Source organism: Pipistrellus hanaki (assembly GCF_964339955.1).
Source record: "Pipistrellus hanaki genome assembly, chromosome: 3".
Taxonomy (NCBI): domain Eukaryota; kingdom Metazoa; phylum Chordata; class Mammalia; order Chiroptera; family Vespertilionidae; genus Pipistrellus; species Pipistrellus hanaki.
In genome coordinates this window covers 158,039,849-158,056,786 of record NC_140505.1, presented here as the reverse complement: position 1 = coordinate 158,056,786, position 16,938 = coordinate 158,039,849, and the positions used below count along the sequence as shown (strand labels likewise).

Genomic DNA, 16,938 nt, shown 5'->3' with positions numbered 1-16,938 from the left:
AGGCACTACATTTTTAGGCAGTAAATACTTCCAGAACGAACCGGGTCTTTTGTACTCCCAGGCTCATCAACTCACAACACCTAAGTGGAAATAAATCTTCACTCGGGGAAGCAACATACGGGTTTGATATTTAGAAGGACATTAATCCCATGGGATGCCCATATTTACAATTATCTATTACAAATTTCCTAAACTTCCTGCCTTGTCATGATTGCAGATTCTTTCTGTCTAAAATCAATTTTATCAACTTTCTCCACTCCCTCACCAAATTTGTTTATTTATTGAGAGAGAGAGAGAGTGCTTTCTTTATGCCGGGCACTGCCCTAAGTGCTGGGACTACACTGGTGACCAAGACAATAAGTGTCAACCCTTGCAAAGCTTACATTTTACCAGGAGAGATCCCAGAGTAAGCAATCCTCCTATATAATAGAGAATATGCTAATTGACTGCCATGCCCTCACAAAGGTGGCAGTGCCCACTGCCAATAAGGAGGGAATATGCTAATTGTCACAACCTCAAAGATGGTGGCGCCCACAGCCTCAGGAAAATTCAAGATGGTAGGGCCTAGTCCCCTCAGCCCCCCAGCAGCCCAGTGCTGGCCTGAGGCACAGGCAAGCCTCAAATGATGGCTGCCCAGCCACCCAGTGCTGCCTGAGGCTCAGGTAACCAGGGCCGGCTTAGGTTTGCTCTGCTGGCAGTGGCAGCAGCAGAGGTGTGATGGGAGCGTCTCCTTCCCCTGATCGCCATGTCGTCTCCCACCCCTGAGGGCTCCCAGACTGTGAGAGGGGGCAGGCCGGGCTGAGGGACCCCCCTCCAGTGCATGAATTTTCATGCACTGAGCATCTAGTAATTATCATAATGGTTACACAATTACCATGGAGACAACAAATGCTCTGAGAAGAGGCACGGGTGAATAAATTTAACTGGGGAACTCTATCCTAATCTGGAGTCAAGAAAACTTCATTAAGGAAGGAGAGTTTGAGCTGAGCTCTAAAAATGTCTAAACCCCTGCTGCCAAGACGCTATGGGTGTGTCCAGGGAAGTCAACAGCCTGTGGAAAGGACCCAGATTGTGAGGAAACCTGATGTGTGAAACTGGAATAAAGCTCGGGTTTCTGGAATAGAGAATAAAGAGAGAGTGATGTGAAATTTAGTCTGGTGAGATAGGCTTACAATATGAAGACCTTCGGGTCACCTGGGAGATCATGAATTTTATTCTAGGAGTAATAGAGAGCCATAAGAAAGAATTGAAATAGGAGAAAAATTCATCATAAAAAGATTTAACTTCAAAAGAATAAAGCAAAATAACTCTCACTGCTATGAAGGAAATGTAAGTGAACTCTGGCAGATCAGCAATCTTTTGCATCATTTGAGGAGAGGCATTTGTTAACAAAACTAACACAGAGGGAAGGACAACTAGAAGATGGGGAGAAAGATGGATTCCTGAATAAATTAGGAAAATTCATAGATCTAGTCATGCCTATCTAGTTCACTCCCTTTGGTTATGTGATCCATATATATCCAGAAACTTTCCTCATACTTGATAGAATTTAGTATCTATCTGGCTGACACAATATCTTGGTTCCCCTGAGTTCATCAGATACTTACTGAGTGACTACTGTGTACCAGAGATGATGCTCAGCCCTGAGAATATGATGAATGGAAGCCAATGATAATCCAGGTGGGTCAATCAAAGGTGTAGAGTTAGGAGGTGTGGGTTAAATCATGCTTTACCACTTACTCTGACCGTGGGCAGGTTGGGTAAAGATTCTTTGAACTTCAGCATCTTCATTTATCAAAATCATATAATGATGGTAATAACAATAACAATAATACCCAGTTCACAGGGTTGTGGTAATCTTACCTAATAAAAGAGTAATATGCAAATTGACCATACCTTCGCTCAAGCCATGCCCACCAGCCATGCTCACCAATCAGAGCGAGTATGCAAATTAACCCCAACCAAGATGGCTGCAGCCACAGAGAGCAGTTGAGAGGCTTGGGTTTCCCTTGCAATGGAAACCAAGCTCTCTGCTGCCCTAGCAGGCCTAGGCCTCCACTCAAGGATACAGTTTCAATTATAGAAGATACATAAAACCAAACAGAAATGGCCTCAGCTGTAGTGAGCTGGGGGCTTGGTTCTGCTCCAGGCTACAAAGTTTCAATTGTAGAAGGTAAATAAACTTCAGATACCAGGGCCTCTGCTTGGGTCACCGGGGTGTGTGGCCAGCCTGCAAACCACCACGGCCCCTTGCCCAGGCCACCCCAGGCCCCAAGGGAACCCTCACCCTGATCCAGGATACTCTTCAGGGTGAACCAGCTGGCCCCCACCCATGCACCAGGCTTCTATCCTATCTAATAAAAGAGTAATATGCAGATTGACCATCCCTCCTACACAGAAGATTGCTGCCCCCATGTGGTCAAAGATCCTGCCCCCTTGTGGACACAAAATGGCCAGCAGGGGAGGGCAGTTGGGAGGCACCAGTCCTGCAAGTGAGGGCAGTTGAGAGGGACCAAGCCTGCAAGGAAGGGCAGTTGTGGGTGATCAGGCAAGCAGGGGAGGGCAGTTAGGGGTGACCAGGCTGGCAGAGGAGGGAAGTTGGGGGCAAACAGGCTGGCAGAGGAGCAGTTAGACATCATTGAGGCTGGCATGGGAGTGGTTAGGGGGTGATCAGGCTGGCAGGCAGAAGCAGTTAGGGGCAATCAGAAAGACAGGCAGACAAGCTGTTGGGAGCTAGCAGTCCTGGATTGTGAGAGGGATGTCTGACTGTCCATTTAGACATCCCTTGAGGGGGTCCCAGATTGGAGAAGGTGCAGGCTGGGCTGAGGGACACCCCCCCACCCTGTGCATGAATTTTGTGTACCGGGCCTCTAGTTAAAATAATATTTGTGAGGAAAAAATAGTCTTTAGATTGCTGCATAAATGCTAGTTATTGTCCTTCATAGCAACTTACTAAGATAGGCAAGAATAGATGTCATCCTGAACTTTTATAGGTTTGGAAGCCAGAGTCCAAAATGATTAAGTACCTTGTGCAGAATCATTCAGCCAGTTACACGGGATGCTCACGTCAGAACACAGGTGTTTGCATTCTGTTGTTTACACTCAGTGCACAGCAAGAATCTGATGCCTTTCCATTCATAAGGGCAGCCTTCTATTTTTAAAAACATTCTGGGGGATACATCTGAAAAGCCATAACATGAGGTTAACAAAACCAGACCTCTGCTTTGCATTTTTCTTGGCAGCTTGGAGAGAACATAATTTTCTGGGCATGTTTAGAAATGGATGACAGTCTTTGATTCCCATCCATATCCTCCAGGCTTTCTTGGGGACTCTTTTAGAGATTATCTTGGGGATTCAGAAAAGCGTAATGCCATTTTATTTTTCAAATCCTTGGGGTTTCAGGAGTTTGAGATCTTATTTTCCTGCCTGCCCTTTTGTTGTAGCTATTCATTTTTTATGTATAATATTCATAATGTAATTTGAATTAAAGTGGATATTTCATGTTATGTATTTATGCCAATAAATATGTATGGCTATTAGAAGAGGAAGAAAATGTCAGATCTGTTAGTGCTGGCAGGAATGATAGGGCATCACTGTGAAAGAGGTTGTGGGGATTATGCCATTATGCTCCTCTGTAAAAACTGCATGGATGAGAAGAAAATGGAAATCGTCTTTGGCTGAAATTCATCATAGAAACACCTTTGAAGTGAATTGGAAGTGGATGGTAAAATTAAAAGGACACAGTTTATTTTACTTGGAAAATTATAATCCCTTATGCGTGATCTGGGTAAACAGACTTCAGAGTTTGGGCTTTGTTCAAGATTCCTTGACTCACTAGGTGGCTTGAAAAGGTGATTTAAATCCACTCCTCAAGAATTGTAATAATCATAGCTCATAACACTGTACTTGGCACTTGGGAGTTAATTGTATTAATGTCCAGTGCTTATTGTACGATTACCATGTGGCAGACCATATGCTAAAGACTTTATTAGCTATAATCCAATTAATCCATTCCACACTCTGGGAAGTATGAACAATTCTTGTTTTTATTTTATAGATAAGGAAACTGGTAGGAATTTTTCAGTGTATTATAATTGTCTGTTGACATGCTGGTCTTTTTCTCTGGACCTGAACTGATGAGGGTGGGCATTGAACCCTTATAGCATCTACCTACCATGCTTAGTATAGACTCTTATTCCCAGGCAGTTAACCAATGATCTAATCTGTGCTTCAGGAAACTACTGTGGGTAGGATGACCTAAAATGTGGAAAGATGAGGTAAGGAAAGAGTTGAGACTATTTTTAATTGCTTAGGCAAAATCAAATAAGGATTTATATTTAGACTAAAAATAGAAAAAGAAAGGTGAGAAAACATGAAAAAAAGAGTAAGTGAAATAAGATTTGATGTAAAAGTAACATTATAAGCTATCTCTAAAAGAGCTATTTAGGACTATGTTGATGGATTAAAATACATGTGTACCAATTAATAAAAATGTGATTGACTATTAGAGCTTTGAGCAGTGATTTGAAGAAGAAATGTGGTAAAACAGTGAGAAGATGATAGAAATTGTATCATGCTATTCTTGACATCATCCTATAAGAATGCTAAACTGCTCCTGTGGTAGACATCACTAATCAACAGCAGAATTCTTTCTCCATGAGCCTGGACTTGGGAATCCTTCTCAGTTCAGTGCTTCTAGTTCCTGCAGTGATTAGAGCAGGCACACAAGTTGAAAATATTTGTCATTCTAGGATTATTGTATGGGACTTCTCAAACTCAGATGTAGGAGAGATATCATTGAGTGTGGAGGATAACAAAAATGTTGGCATATCATATGTCATGTGAGATTTTTGGAAGTAATTTTAAAATATATTTTATTGCAAATGCATTTTTATATACTTCTATAGCAACTTTTATTTTGGTATAATTTCAAACTTTTAGGAAAGTTGCCGAAATTGTATAAAAGGTTGCTTTATACCTTTTATCCAATTCACCCATTGTCTACATTTGCCACATTTGCTAGATATCATTAATGTATCCTCATGTCTAGCTATCTACATATTTTTCTGAATAATTTGAGAGGAAGTTATAGCCATCATACTCTTTCACGCTTCTACTTAAAGTATTACTATTATTATTAAGAAAAATACTATTAGCCAAAACCGGGTTGGCTCAGTGATAGAGCATCGGTCTGCGGACTGAAAGGTCCCAGGTTCGATTCCTGTCAAGGGCATGTACATTGGTGGCGGGCACATCCCCGGTGGGGGTGTGCAAGAGGCAGCTGGTTGATGTTTCTCTGTCATCGACGTTTCTAGCTCTCTATCTCTCTCTCCCTTCCTTTCTGTAAAAAATCAATAAAAAATATATTTTAAAAAATACCATCAGTAACATTTGCTCTTTTTTCCTTTTGGTGTACATACAAATCTGTATGACTCTTTTTGTTTTTCTTTTGAGACCCTAGTGATGTCCATGTTAGAACTTTTTTTTTTTTTTTTGTATTTTTCTACAGTCCTTTAGACTCTGTCCATAAAATAATCTTTTAAAATCCTTATTGTTCAGATTGGATCATTTTATTGCTATCTTGAAGTTCATTTAGTGAGCACATCCTATAATTTTTTTTATTTCAGTCATTGCATTTTTTTTTCACTTCTAACATTTCCCTTTGTTTCTTTTTTATATCTTGTTTTTTTTCCCTAAGATTTCTTACTTTCCATTTGTTTCAAGAGTTGTAACATTTACTTTTCAGAGAATATTTAATAGCTCTTTAAAAGTCTTTGTCTGCCTGGCCAGCATGACTCAATAGTTGAGCGTCCACATGTGAACCTGGAGGTCAGGGTTCAATTCCAGGCCAAGGCAGGCTTGATCTCCTGTGGGGTGTGTGCAGAAGGCAGCAGATCAATGATTGTCTTTCATCATTGATGTTTCTCTCTCCTCTTTCTTTCTCTCTCTCTCTCTCTCTCTCTCTCTCTCTCTCTCTCTCTCTCTCTTTCTCTCCCTTTCCCTTCCTCTCTGAAATCAATAAAAAAATATATATTTTAAAAGTCTTTGTCTAATTCCAACTTTATGATTTCTTTATGATTTCCCCCAGTGAAATGTTTCCTGCTCCCAGGCACCCTCTTCCTGGTCTTCTGGTTAGATAGTCTTTACTATAGTTCCCCTGGTCTGTTATGCACTTTCTGCAATTGTGTCTGTTACCTGGACCAAGGAGGGAGAGGCCAAAGAGAAAAGAGCAACAGGATTTACTTTCACTCTTGGATCCAAGGTATCTCTGGTCAGAGAGAAGGGTTCTCTTTCCTCCAAGTTTTAGGCATTTGCTCAGCTACTGTCCATCACTTCTGTGCCACTGTGGTGTTACCCACTCCTAAGGAATTTCCTTCAAACTTCCTGACCCACGAGAGGCTATTTTCATGCTCCTCAGATAAGAAAGAGAGGGCATATCTTGGAGCACTTTCTGTCTGCATCTATGACAAACTTCTGAATGTCAGGCTGCCTCTGAGTTCAGGCTGGGAGACACTATATTTTAAGAAAAGGGAAATTTACCCTCAGTGTAGGGTTCTCAGAGTCTGTCTGTCTTCCCCAGTATATTTGCTCCATACATTCTCTCCAAGTGTGTCAGCTGCCTTCAGTGGAAGGCATGCGTGCTCCTTGGTACTTGAAACCCAGAGAGTGCTTCTTTGCCCCTAAATACTTTAGTGTAATATTTCCTAAGATGAGGGACTTTATCTTGCATGACTACAACAGGCAAAATCAAGAAATATTTTTATAATACTGTTATCTCACCCATCACCCATAGTCAATTGCCTTAATAATTTCCTATATCATTGTTCTCTATGATCAAGGATTTATTCAAGGATCATTCATTTAATTTAGTTGCCATGTCTCTTTAGTTTTTTTTTTTTTTGATCTGGTATAATTCCTTAACTTTCTTTTCTTTTATGGCCTTGGTATATAAAGAACACAGACTAGATATCCTCGTAGGATATCCTTAAATTTGTATTTGTTTGATGTTTCCTAATGATTACATTCAGGCTATGTATTGTTGGCAGAAATGCCACTCATGAGATGTTGTGTTCTTCTCAGTGTACATGGCAGCAGGTGCGTGATGGCTATCTGTTACAGTTACTTGGGTTTGTCTTTGATTATTTGGTTAAGGGATTGCTTAACAGTTTATTTCTACTATAAAGTTACTATTTTTAAAGGCTGGAGATTGAATATGATTACAAGATTATAAGAAAAATTCTAGACTCGTGCTGTCCAGTGGAACGCTCTGAAGTGATGCAATGTCCTGTTCAATGTGGTAACCATTGTCACGTGTGCTATGGAGCACGTGAAATGCGGCTAGTGCAACTGAGGAGACTTAAAGGCTATCATTTGAATTTGAGAAATTCTAGAGAATATTCTATACCGTGTGGATGAAAAGGGGCCGCCTACTAAACCTGACAAGCTTAGGGAAGGCCTGCATGTCAGGCCTTGGAAGCTCAGAGATCAAAAGTAACCACATTGGATGGTCTGACATGAAAACTTCCTAACTAAAAGTGAGTTGTGTCTGAGGCCAGTATCTATCTTTCTTTCTTTCTTTCTTTCTTTCTTTCTTTCTTTCTTTCTTTCTTTCTTTCTTTCTCTCTTTCTTTCTTTCTTTCTTTCTTTTTTCGGCACCTTTCTTGACAAAGGTAAAATGTTAGCTTAACTGAGCCTGTCTGTTGTCTTTTTGTATTTGTGGACTAAAGGGGCCATATGCTAACCTGACAAGCTCAGGGGAGGCCTGCATGGCAGCTGTGCTAGCTCAAAGACCTGAAATAACCACAAAAGATGGTCTGAAAAAGAAATATTTAACTACAAACAGGTTATGGTGGGTAGTCATGTCCTAGGCTGGTATTTTCCCTGGCAAAGATCCACTTAGATCTTTACTGAGCCCATTTGTCTTTTTGCCTCTAAGAACATATCTGTGAGATGTCTGGGTGACCTGTACCTTCCCTTTTTTTTTCCGAGCCCCTCAGAGCACAACAAATGGCACCAGGACATTCCCTCATTGTTATGATAATCAACTGTTAATTATGTTAAACCATCCTGTATCCATGTAAAAGAAGCATATGTCCATCATTTCACTTTTTATCCTATCCCAAAAGTCCCCCTCTTACTTTGCTTTATCCCACCTCCTTAATCTATCACCAATGGATTTCATGTAACTCACCTATGTCCATCCTTTGATTGCAATGTATAAATACTGATGTAACCAGCCATTCTCTGGAGCATTATCTCAATTCCTTGAGATATGTCATATGACATATGCTTCCCGGCATATGTCAGACAGTTTGGTGCTCAATTAAGCTCACCAAATTCTTTACAGGTCTGAATCCTCTTTAGCTTACCATATCTCAGATAGCATACCTTCGGAATGTCAGAGCGATCCCCTTTTCCCAGATCCCTCAGGGGCACAGTCTCCCACCAGAACACGAGAACACAGGACGCCTCATTGTTCCTCTGCATACCATCTCTCTGTGCTGTAAATGTTGATTGCTAACTACCTCATACCCTCCAAGGTAAAAGCAATACGTCGTCTACGTTTTACTTTTTATCCAATACCAGAGATTTCCCCCTCTGAATTCCCTGCCTCCCTAACCTATCAGTAATGAATTTCATGTAGCCTCCTGACACCTGCCCCTTGACTCTGATGTATAAAATAAGTGGTCAGAATGCCATTTTCCAGGGCACTTTCTCAACCCATTGAGATTTTGCTAACTGGCAAATGCCATCAGTTTACCTCTAATAAACTCATAAAAATCCTCTAAAGGCTTGAACGTTTCTTACACTGACAACCATATCCCCAACATATTTTTAGATCCTTGTTTTCTGAAATGCTCTGAGGAAAAAAAAAATAGTGTTCCATGGTCAAATAGGAATCATTCCAAAAAGCGCACTTATGCTATCATCTTGGAATCTACTCATTTTTGTTTTTTCATGTGTCCTAGTGCTGGGTGCAATGAAACTGTCAGCGAATTCCTCTGTGAGTCCCCTCTAAATGCCTTAACTCATTTGTGCCGATGACTTACTGAACAACACAGCCAAGCCAGTGGCAACGTTGGGGTTTATACCGAGGCCAGTCAATCGGGCTCCAAACGCTGAGTTATTTCTGGTTCAGCAGACGCGGTAATGGAGAGAGTGGCACTGAAGGTGAGATGGCCTCCTGAGACTTTGCCTAAGGTTGATGAAGTCCCTGGAAGACTGATTACTTCGTATTTGGATTCAATCTGAGGAGTGCAGAAACAGGAAATGCTTAGCAGTTATAGAATGTGGCCATCTTAGGCTTTCTAAGGTAATTGTTATTCATATTAATGGCTCTTGTCAACTTACAGCATAGCTATCTGAGGATGTGTTTCTATTTAAGTAGATGAATTCCTGGAACAGCGTAGTATGTTAACGCCTTAGTCGTATTCAGAGCAAGTATTCTCATGCAAAGTGTTATCATAAAAGGGGCTTAAGAATGTCTCTCCAAATCACACCCATAATCAATTACTGAAGGGAGTATAGGATGGTTGGAAAGTATGAGGGAAGGAGGCTTGGAGGGGAGAGAAAGGAGAAAATATGCAGAGACAAAGAAATCTTGAGCCAGAGACTCAAGCCAGCAATTGGCTGGTTTGAATTAGAGTGGAGTGTGTTGTATACGTTGTCTTCTTTCCTTTTTTTCAGCTGAAGTTCCTTTGGGAAGCTCTTCGTTGAGCTGGAGTTGGAGAAATTCCTTTCCTGTAACTGTAACTGTTGTTTTGACTGGCTTACCCCAGCCCTGAGAGCTGTAGTTTGAAGAATTTTTAAGCAAAGGGACTTTGTCTAGTTGATGAGTTCAGAATTCAGATAAGATCTTGAGAGTGGTAACAAGAGTCATTATTGTTGTCTAAAACTATAATTCTTGAAGGTAATTAGGTTTAAAAGCAGAAGTATTTAGGAGATTGATTTCATCTTCAATAAAAGCGAATCTTACTTTCTGTAAGGGACGTAGTGGAAACTGTGACCCTGAAATGCCCCTATAAGACTTTGCAGATGGTTAGTTTGGTTATTTTCCTGTGCTGCTTGGCATATGCTCAGGAAAACCACACGGGAAATTGGCTTTGAAAATGCTCTAGCTTCAAGGTATATGCTGAGATATTTTGTAATGATTCATTTTCTTGCCAAGTATAACATCCAATTACTAACTGGAAGTGTAAAAGTTTGTATTTTCATGAATATCTTAGCAATGAGTTTAACAGCCCTGCTTAATTACATTTCATTCTCTCTCCCCACCCCCACCCCCATTCTTGAGTGCCTACTTGATTTACCACTAGAGGGCATTGTTGGCAGTGATATAAAGAGAAAGCAAAACAGGGAATTTTGCCTAATTTTTTTTTTTTGAGATCTTTTTCAACTTTTATTTTAGACAGTAAATAATTATGCATTTTAAAGAGCTACTTTAGCTGTTTTTGGTTTTATGTTCCATACCCCAAATACTTAACTTCTAGATTTTGTTCACTAATTTAAACGTTTGTTAGATTTTTAGCTAACTCTAAATATAGAATCTGTTATACATAACTTTTACATCTTCCTTTGGAATGTTAGGGAACACTTGGGGATTCATTGTTGTTTATTTTCCAACTAGTGAAACAATTATATTTTCCAAATCATACCTTTCCTGATAGTTGTCAGAGGATCTTAGGGTGGGAAGAGGCTTGTTTATAATTGATGAGATCTCTTCTACACATTTATGAGGGGCTCTCTACATCAAAAAACAATAAAATACGTTCTTTCCATTTTGGGGACAACTATATTATTTATTGGAAGTTCTTCATGTTCATAGAAAGGTGTATTGTATTTGTCAAGGTAATTTAGTTGCAAGCAACAGAAATGAAATCAGGCATGCACATGCACACAAAAATGGGGAATGGGGGGGTGGGACTTACCGTTAGGAAATAGAGTTTCATGGGCTGTGGCTAACATGAGAACTGGACACTAGAGCTCTGTCAGGACACAGTCTGTTCCACTATCTTGTTTCTGCTTCTCTCTAGGTCATTACTTCATTCGATTCTCTCTGCATATCAATATTCTCCACTTCTTTTATCCTCATGGCAAAATGTGCCATTTGAATGAGTAAAAATGACAATACTTTTCTGTTACCTAAGTATAGGCTGTTGCAGCATTCTATGAAGTCAGCTACCTGCGAATGGTGCAGATGTGAAGTGATCATCGGTCCTGGGCTCACTCCCAAGCCGCCTTCCTGGTGGAGGAGGTCTCCTGGGTAGATGCCTAGTGTTTCCAGGCCTGTGGCTGAGGCTCTCCATACACAGTGGTGCTGGCTGAGGAAAGGCAAGCACATTCCTGGAATACATGTCTGTCCCTGAAGGAGGAATGGCTGGCTTTCCCAGGATGGAGAGATTCCATATAGTAAGCTTGCTGCTAAGATTTCCTCCAGGAATAGTGCTCTGTTGGGGGTTCAGTGCTCGTCTCTTATGCCAACAAGTTGGATTTTTAATGGCAGCGGTAGCTAGATTGGCATTGTTTAGTGGAATCCATGCTCTTGCGCTCACGCATAGCTTCTGTTTCTGCCATCATGTCCACTCTGTTTATATGTCCATCACATGTGCACTGGGTAACTGATGACAAAGACTAATGTCAAGTCAATTTGCCTCCTTGGCTGTTCAGGATCCAAATGTAACACGCAGTCTTCACACTTCACGCTGTCACCCGGATGTTTATTTACAGATCTCCCTGTCTCTTCTCTTCCCAGTTTCCTAACCAGAAAATCAGAGCATTGGCCACTGCCGGGGAATTTAGATATGTCCTCACCTTGGGTCACTTCTCCCTCCACCTATAGTGAGTAACACACATTCTACCACTCACAGCCCTACCACTGGGAGGACTTCCCTCCCACTATCTTTCCAGGTCTAGCACAGAGGACTTTAGTTTGGTCTAGCACAGAGGGGCTCAAACTTGAGTTTGCATTAGAAGCCTCTGGTGGGCTTTTATACACACAGATTGCTGGGCTCACTCCCCAGAGTTTCTCATGTAGTAGGTCTGGGACAGCAACCATGACTCTGCATTTCTACCATTTCTAGGTAATGCTGATGCTTCTGGTCTGGGATTAATTTTGAAAACCACTGCTCTAGAGATTATAATATGCATCCTTCACTGATTACAGTCTTTAAGTAGTATTTTATCACTTCCTGAACAATGGGAAGAGTGTATATCTCTAAAATGGTCCTCACTAGTCCTAACTGATTTGGCTCAGTGGACAGAGCATCAGCTGGCGGACTGAAGGGTCCCAGGTTCCATTCTGGTTAAGGGCATGTACCTTGGTTGCGGGCATATCCCCAATAGGGGGCATGCAGGGGGCAGCTGATCGATTTCTCTCTCATCAATGTTTCTAGCTCTCTATCCCTTTTCCTTTCTGTCTGTAAAAAAATCAATAAAATATATTAAAAAAATAAAATAAAATGGTCCTCACTTCTGATGGCCCTTTTTGCTGTTATTGTCATGTATTTAACTTCTACCCATCTTATAAACTCTAATACTTTTATTGTGTTTTTTAAATTATTTTTTTAAATAGTTTAAAAAAATAAAAACTTCTAAAAAGTTTGAAAAGAATTGGTCTTTACATTTATCCATGTTTACCCTTTCTTGAATTCTTCATTCTTTAAAAAACAAAAACAAAAAACCCACACTTCCATTTGAGATTACTTTCTTTTATCTTGAGGAACTTCTTTTAGGACGTTTTTGCATTGCAGATCTGCTGATGAAAAATTCGCTCAGCTTTGGTTTGTTTAAAAAGATATTTCACTTTCACTTCTAAAAGATGTATTCACTGGTAAAGAATGCTAAGTTAGTAGTTTTATTTTTTACTAGGGTTCCAGTGCACTAATTCATGAATCTTGAAAGGAACTGTGAGCTGCGAGGCTGCAGTCGGCACAGGGGCAGTTCTTGGCCCATCCTACACACCCCTGCTCGGCCCCTCCAGCCGCAGCCCCTGATCCCCTGTCTGCCCACAGCCCTACTCCTGCTGCCGCTGTTCCCATGTGCTGATAGCACTTGCTCCGCTTTCACCCGCTGAAGGTGCTGATCAATTGGGGCCGGTACCAGCAGCGGGTGTGAGTGGAGCCAGTGCAGTCAGCAGGTGAGAGCAGCAGCTGCTGCCCCGATCATGCCTCAGGAGCAAGGGGAGGCGGAGAAGTCCTCAGAGGCAATTGGGGTGGAAAGCCGAGGCTCGCACCTGCTAATGGTGCCTAGCAATTGAGACTGGCTCTGGGCACTGGCAGTGGGAGTGAGTGGCGGCTCCAGGGCCAGCACCGGCAGCAGGCGTGAGTGCCAGGCGGACGGTGGCATGAGGGAGCAAAGAATTTTTAGTAACCACCAGAGGCTTGCCCCAATGACAGCAACCAGCACCCTGGCTTGGTCTGGTGCCCCCACTCACCTGCTCCACCATCCTGCAGTGGCTGACACTGCCATTTCTGCGCACACTCCCTGGTGGTCAGCACATGTCATAGCGACCGGTTGTTTGGTTGTTCAGATTGTTCTGCTGTTCGGTCTCTTTGCATGTTAGTCTTTTATTATATAGGATTCTAGCATTTAACATTTTTTTGGCCTCCACCAATATAAGCATTCCCCTGAAGATATGTCTTTTTCCTCTGGCTACTTTATATATTTCCTTTTATCTTTAGCCTTTAGTAATTAACTATGATGTTCTTACTTTTTTTCTGTGTGTGTGTGTTTTTTTGCATTTATACTATTTAAGGTTCACTCAGCTTCTTGTATCTGTGGTAATGTCCTTCATCAGTTTCAAAAAAATTCATAGTCATTATCTTTTCAAATATTCCTTTTTACCATTTTTTCCTTCTCTTCTTCTAGGACTCCAATCACACATATCGTATATTAGACCATTTGACAACGTCTTTTCTTTTTAAAAATTCCTTTTCCTATCTGTGCTTCAATTTGAATAATTTATTTTGAGGTGTCCTTGATTTCATTGACTCATTCTATGATATCTTAATTGTTATTTTAATATGTTTGTTAATTTCAACCTCTGAATCATCTATAGGTTGCTGCTATCATTTTCCTCATTAAAAGCTTCTTTGCATGTTTTAATTTTATTTTTAATGTTTAATATTTTATGTTGGACATTGTGTAAAACCACCTGTTATAGATCTATTTCTCTCCAGGTCAGACACACTTTTTCCTCTGCCAGGTAGCAGAGTTGAGGGGTTAGTTATTTCAGTTCCATTAAAAATTGAGTTAGCCCTGGCAGATATGACTCAGTTGGTTGAGTGTCATTCCATGCACCAAGAGGTTGCTGGTTTGATTCCTGGTCAGGGCACATGCCTGGGTTGTGGGCTCCATCCCCAGAGGGAGCTGATGCTGTTTTTATCTCTCTCTCCAAAAAGCAATAAAAACATAGAGGAGAGAGAGAGAGAGAGAGAGAGAGAGAGAGAGAGAGAGAGAGAATGAGACAGGCTTGTTATCTTCCCTCATCTCCCCCATATACCCCACCAGGGCTGGGAATTGAACCTGAGACCTCGGTATGTGCTCTTGACTGAGAATCAAACCTACAACCCTTTAGTCCAAGGGCCGATACACTACGATACACTAACTACTGAGACAAACCAGCCAGGGTGAGATGGTTTATTCTTTTGGAGGTTCCTCTAGAGTCCAAGATATCACTAAAGCTCATGAGGCTATTTTAGACTCCGTTAGAGTCTCCTTTGCTTCCAAAGAAGACTCCCCTTTCTGACAAGTTCCGTTGTCTACCAAAACATTAGGCAAATCTAACCAGGGAGGAAAAGGCTCTCCCCTGTCTGGAATATAATTCCTTCATATTTCTTTGCAACCATTAATTAATAATTAATTTGTTTATTCATTTTTCCTATAGTCTTTTGCATCATAACTAAAACACAACACATCTAAATTGTTTGTCACCCTTATGTGAACCATGCAAATTAGATACTTTTATTTTTATTCTGCAGAGTAGGATGAAGCTGAGAGTGGATCAGTCGCCCATCATCCTATTTGTAAGCCACAGGATCAGAATTTCAGGGCAGGCTGAATTTTTCATACCTTCACACACGTGCTCACTGGCCTTCCCCAACCTGCTCCCTTTACTCTTTCCATTACAAATGCAGTGCCAAAAGGCACCTCAGCATACAAAAAGGGGTTTTGTGGTTAAATCAATCTAAGAAATTCTGTAGGCTCTCCCCCCTTCTTTAAGATTCATAATATGTCAGCATGCTTAAAGTCCTATAGTAAGAACTTATTTCATATTATGTTTTCTAAACTTACTTGACCTCAGTACTTCTCCCCACCTCGGCAAATGACATCTACTAACACTTCACACAACTAGAGTTGTGTGGAATACATTTTGCACAGAACACCCCTATATTATTCTGCCTCCCAGCTTCTGCTGGTTCTGTCACTCTAAAGGTCACTTATGCATTATCTTGTAATAATTTCCCAAAGCATTTGACAAAAGATGACAGTGCTAAATTTTATTAATTTCATTATTCCCTGTAGAGGAAACACACATTAACTGAATATTTAGAATAAATTTACTTTAAGCCATGTCTTTTTTTTTTTTAAAGGACATGTAAAAAAAAATAGTTACCATAATAAAATATATTGTTTTATTTAGAAGATATGCTCTTACCTACATTAGGAAGCAAGTTGTTATACCCATACCAGTAATAAATCATTTTGCAACATGTAAAAATGCTACTTGAGAAGTTTCATATCAAAAACAACATGAAAGTTTAACAACTGAGAAATTTATAGCTGTCCAGACAAAAGTCCTATAAACAGAAGTATTTTCTCTTTGGGGTAGAATCATTGGGTATCACTACCTCATAGTAATATATATATATATATATATATATATATATATATATATATATATATATATATATATTAGTTTTATTGATATTTTACAGAGAGGAAGAGAGGGGGATAGAGAGTTAGAAACATCAACGAGAGAGAATTATTGATCTGCTGCCTCCTGCACACACCCTACTGGAACCAAGGTACATGCCCTTGACCGGAATCAAATCTGGGACCTTCAGTCTGCAGGCCGACACTCTATTCACTGAGCCAAACTGGTTGCGAATATATATATATATTTAAATTTATTTTTTTATAGAGAGGAAAGGAAAGGGATAGTTAGAAACATTGATGGGAGAGAAACTTCAATCAGCTGCCTCCTGCACACCCCCTACTGGGGATGTGCCCACAACCAAGGTACCTGCCCTTGCCTGGAATTGAATCTGGGACCTTTCAGTCCTCAGGCAGGTCAATGCTACATCCACTGAGCCAAACCAGTCAGGGCCATAGTAATATTTTTATCTCAATTTAACTATAAAGGTTAAAATAAAACCTATAAAATATGTATACTTCAGGAAATGTGTTAGAATGTGTTAATTTAGGCAAGATATAAAATTTCTGATGAACTAAAAATCAAATTGACTTCTACAGGATCTTCTGGGATGCCTACGAAATTCCAACGTAAATGCACGTCTATTTTCTTTGAGATAGGAGTTCTTTATGTTTTGAAATCTTCATGACTATGATCTGCTGAGTGGGAAGGTTTAGTGTATTAGAGTCAGATGTACCTCTCTGCTCCTAAATACCAAATGTTCACCGAGAAATGTGTGACTATCCTTGACCAAAAAAATCTCACCTCATTTATCATCCCAATGTTACATAAATAAATGCTGATCAGGGGTTTCTATTATTAGGAATATAAAAACATAGCTTTTACCTCAGAAAAATAGAGTGACTCCCTGCTATACTCACAATCTCAGCTTAATCAATTATCACCATTTGGCCAATTTGTTTTATGTATACTTTCTCCAACTTTTTATCCTCCTCAACCCCTTGACTCCCAACTGGATTATTTTAAGTCAAATCCTGGGTATCTTAATTTAGGATGATTCTCCA

At 40.4% G+C, this 16,938-nt stretch overlaps 1 protein-coding gene across 1 annotated transcript in view; it reads right to left on the bottom strand.

The window, feature by feature from the left end:
- Positions 1–9,101: 9,101 nt before the first annotated feature.
- Positions 9,102–16,938, bottom strand: part of LMNTD1 (lamin tail domain containing 1) — a gene marked incomplete at both ends in the record, with an annotated part of 62,743 nt that continues 54,906 nt past the window's right edge. Inside the window, one exon of the mRNA XM_084878279.1 lies at positions 9,102–9,248. Within this exon, the coding sequence (XP_084734405.1) occupies positions 9,102–9,248 (147 nt within the window). The remainder of the gene's footprint in view (positions 9,249–16,938) is intronic.